The sequence below is a fragment of the Trypanosoma melophagium genome, assembly GCF_022059095.1.
Source record: "Trypanosoma melophagium isolate St. Kilda chromosome Unknown ctg11segment0, whole genome shotgun sequence".
NCBI classification, from domain to species: domain Eukaryota; phylum Euglenozoa; class Kinetoplastea; order Trypanosomatida; family Trypanosomatidae; genus Trypanosoma; species Trypanosoma melophagium.
The window spans coordinates 572,584-575,356 of record NW_027125137.1 but is presented as its reverse complement, the minus strand read 5'-3'; the positions used below and the strand labels follow the sequence as shown (position 1 = coordinate 575,356).

At 57.2% G+C, this 2,773-nt stretch overlaps 3 protein-coding genes across 3 annotated transcripts; 1 reads left to right on the top strand and 2 right to left on the bottom strand.

Annotated features, from left to right (window-relative positions):
• Window positions 1-567: 567 nt before the first annotated feature.
• LSM04_007186 (uncharacterized protein) lies at window positions 568-707 on the top strand (the record flags this gene model as incomplete). Its single annotated transcript, XM_067330603.1, has 1 exon — window positions 568-707. A coding segment is annotated over one exon (140 nt), but the record flags the coding sequence as incomplete, so codon positions are not given.
• A 224-nt stretch (window positions 708-931) lies between these two features.
• LSM04_007980 (uncharacterized protein) lies at window positions 932-1,496 on the bottom strand (the record flags this gene model as incomplete). The annotated part of the gene is made up of 2 exons (XM_067330602.1): window positions 932-1,353; window positions 1,454-1,496. 2 exons carry the CDS (start codon window positions 1,494-1,496, stop codon window positions 932-934), a joined length of 465 nt encoding a protein of 154 aa, XP_067194621.1.
• A 223-nt stretch (window positions 1,497-1,719) lies between these two features.
• LSM04_002703 (uncharacterized protein) lies at window positions 1,720-2,555 on the bottom strand (the record flags this gene model as incomplete). The annotated part of the gene is made up of 2 exons (XM_067330601.1): window positions 1,720-2,127; window positions 2,403-2,555. 2 exons carry the CDS (start codon window positions 2,553-2,555, stop codon window positions 1,720-1,722), a joined length of 561 nt encoding a protein of 186 aa, XP_067194493.1.
• Window positions 2,556-2,773: the final 218 nt, after the last annotated feature.

Below are 2,773 nucleotides of genomic sequence, written 5' to 3'. Positions count from 1 at the left end.
GGATCTTTTATCTCGTCTCTGTCTCTGAGTCTCCGGATCCGGATCCCTGATCTCGATCCCGGAGTCTTTATCCCAACCCGACCCTGATGTCTTTATCCCGGTCTCTTATCCCGGACTCTTATCCCCGACCCCGGGATCTCTGATCCCGATCCCGATCTCTGGTCTCGATCCGATCCCGTGACCCCGGACCGATCTCTGAGTCTCTGACCCGGATCCCGTCTTGTCTCAACTCCGATCTGACCTTATTCCCGACCTGGAGTCTCCTGGACCTGATCTCGATCTTGATCTCTGACCTGACCTCGACCCCGGACCCCGACCCCTCGACTTCCGCTCTCTGAGTCTCTGTGTCTCGATCTTTATCTTTATCTCTGATCTCTGATCTTTATTCCTTTCATCCTTTATCTCTCCTTATCCTTCTATCCTTTATCCTTTTATCCTTTATCCCCATCCTGATCCTGATCCCTGTGGGCGATCTTTAATCTTTATCCTTATCTTCTAACCCGGATCCTGATCCTTATCCTTTTTTTATCCCCATCCCGATCCCGGATCCCGATCTTTGATCCTTAGATCCTGATCTCGACCTGAGACCTGATCTTGACCCCGATCTCCTTGGGATCTCTGGTCTCTGGGGGATCTCGGACCCCGACCCCGACCCCGACCTCTTGACCCTGACCGGCCGGACTCTGGACCCCGATCCCGGATCCTGATCTCTTGAGTCTCGGTCTTTATCTCTGATTCTGCAGGAGTCTCGGATCCTTATCTCTGATTCTGATATCTCGATCTCGACCCCGACCCCGACCCCGAGTCTCTTATTCCCGAGTCTCGCGATCCCGGTCTTCGGAGTCCCGTCCTTATCCTTATCTCGTCCCGTCTCGATCTCGAGTTCCGAGTTCCCGGATCCCGATCCCGGATCTTAGTTCCGGACCCCGACTCATGATCTCTGATCTCGTCTCATCCCGTTCCGGAGTCTGTCTCGAGTTCTGACCCCGACCTGATCTCGATCTCGGACCTTTAACTTTATCTCGATCTCGATCTCGGGACCCCGATCTCGATCCTTTAACTCCGGAGCCTGATCCTGATCTCTGATCTCGGATCCTGGATCCCGGATCTCTGCGATCCGCGATCCTGATCTCCGGATCTCCGATCCCGATCCTGATCCTGATCTCTGACCCCGATCCCGGATCTCTGATCTCTGACCTCGGACCTGATCTCCGATCTCTGAGCCTGATCTCTGATCCCGGATCCCGATCCTGATCTCTGATCCCGATCCGGGATCCCGATCTTGGCCGATCTCTGACTCCGATGGGGCCCCGATCCCGATCTCGGGATCCCGATCCCGATTCCGATCTCGATCTCTTATCCCGGGACCCGAGCCCCGACCCGGGATCTTATCCTTTTATCCCGATCTCTGATCCCGGGATCCTGTTAAGATCCTGAGTCTCGCGATCTCGACCCGGTCTCGACTCGATCCCGATCCTTAATCCCCGCGATCTCATCCCCCGACCCCGATCTCCGTGCGATCCAGATCCCGGGACCTTATCCCGATCTCTGATCCCGATCTCGAACCCGACCCGATCTCGACCTGGGATCCTGATCTCTGATCTCGATCCCGTCGATCCCGATCTCCGGTCCCGTTCTCAACCCAGACCCCGACCCCGACTTTCGGACCCTGACCTGATCTGAGATCTCGATCCCGATCTCTGGTCCCTAATCCTTATCTCAGATCCTTTTAACCTTTAGATCCCGGATCCCTCCTATCCCGATCTCTGATCCTGATCCCGATCTCTGACCCCGATCCTGATCTCTGGATCCTGATCCCGATCCTTTTGATCGTTGATCCCGGATCCCGACTTCCGACCTGATCTCTGATCCTGATCCCGGATCCTGATCTCCGATCTCCGGATCTCCGATCCCGATCCCGGGATCCCGATCTCGATCCTGATCCCGATCCCGATCCTGGATCCCGATCCCGATCCTGATCCCGGGATCCCGATCCTTATCCCGATCCCGGATCCTGATCTCCGATCTCCGATCCCGGGAACCCGGATCTCCGCGTCCCGATCCCGGATCCTGATCCCGATCCCGACCTGATCCCGATCTCTGGAGTCTCGGATCCTGATCTCGATCCTTATCCCGACCCCGACCCCGACAGGGACTTTAGATCTCAACCCGACCCTGATCCCGGAGTCTGGTCTCAACCCGATCTCTGACCTCGGGATCTTGATCCGGATCTCTTCTGACTTACCTGTGGATCCCGACTCCTGATCTCGACCCCGACCCTGACCTCTGACTCCCTTTGATCTTCGACCTCTGGACCCCGAGTCCCGACCTTACTCTGATCTCTGATCCTGATCCCTGACCCGGATCCTTATCCGACCCGACCCCGATATCTCTTATTTAACCCGGTCCTGAATCCCGATCCTGATCCCGATCTCAACCGAGATCTCTGATCCCGATCCCGATCCCGAGTCCCGATCCCGGATCCCGATCCCGATCCCGATCCCGATCCCGATCCCGGATCCCGATCCCGATCCTGATCCCGATCCCGATCCCATCCCGATCCCGATCCTCGATCCCGATCCCGATCCCGATCCCCGGATCCCGGATCCTGATCTCGGATCCTTATCTCCGGATCTCCGATCCTGATCCCGATCCCGATCCCGGTCTCGATCCCGATCCCGATCCCGATCCCGATCCCGAACCCGATCCCGATCCCGATCTCGGGATCCCGATCCCGGGATCTCTGGGATCCCGGATCCTGATCTCTGATCCC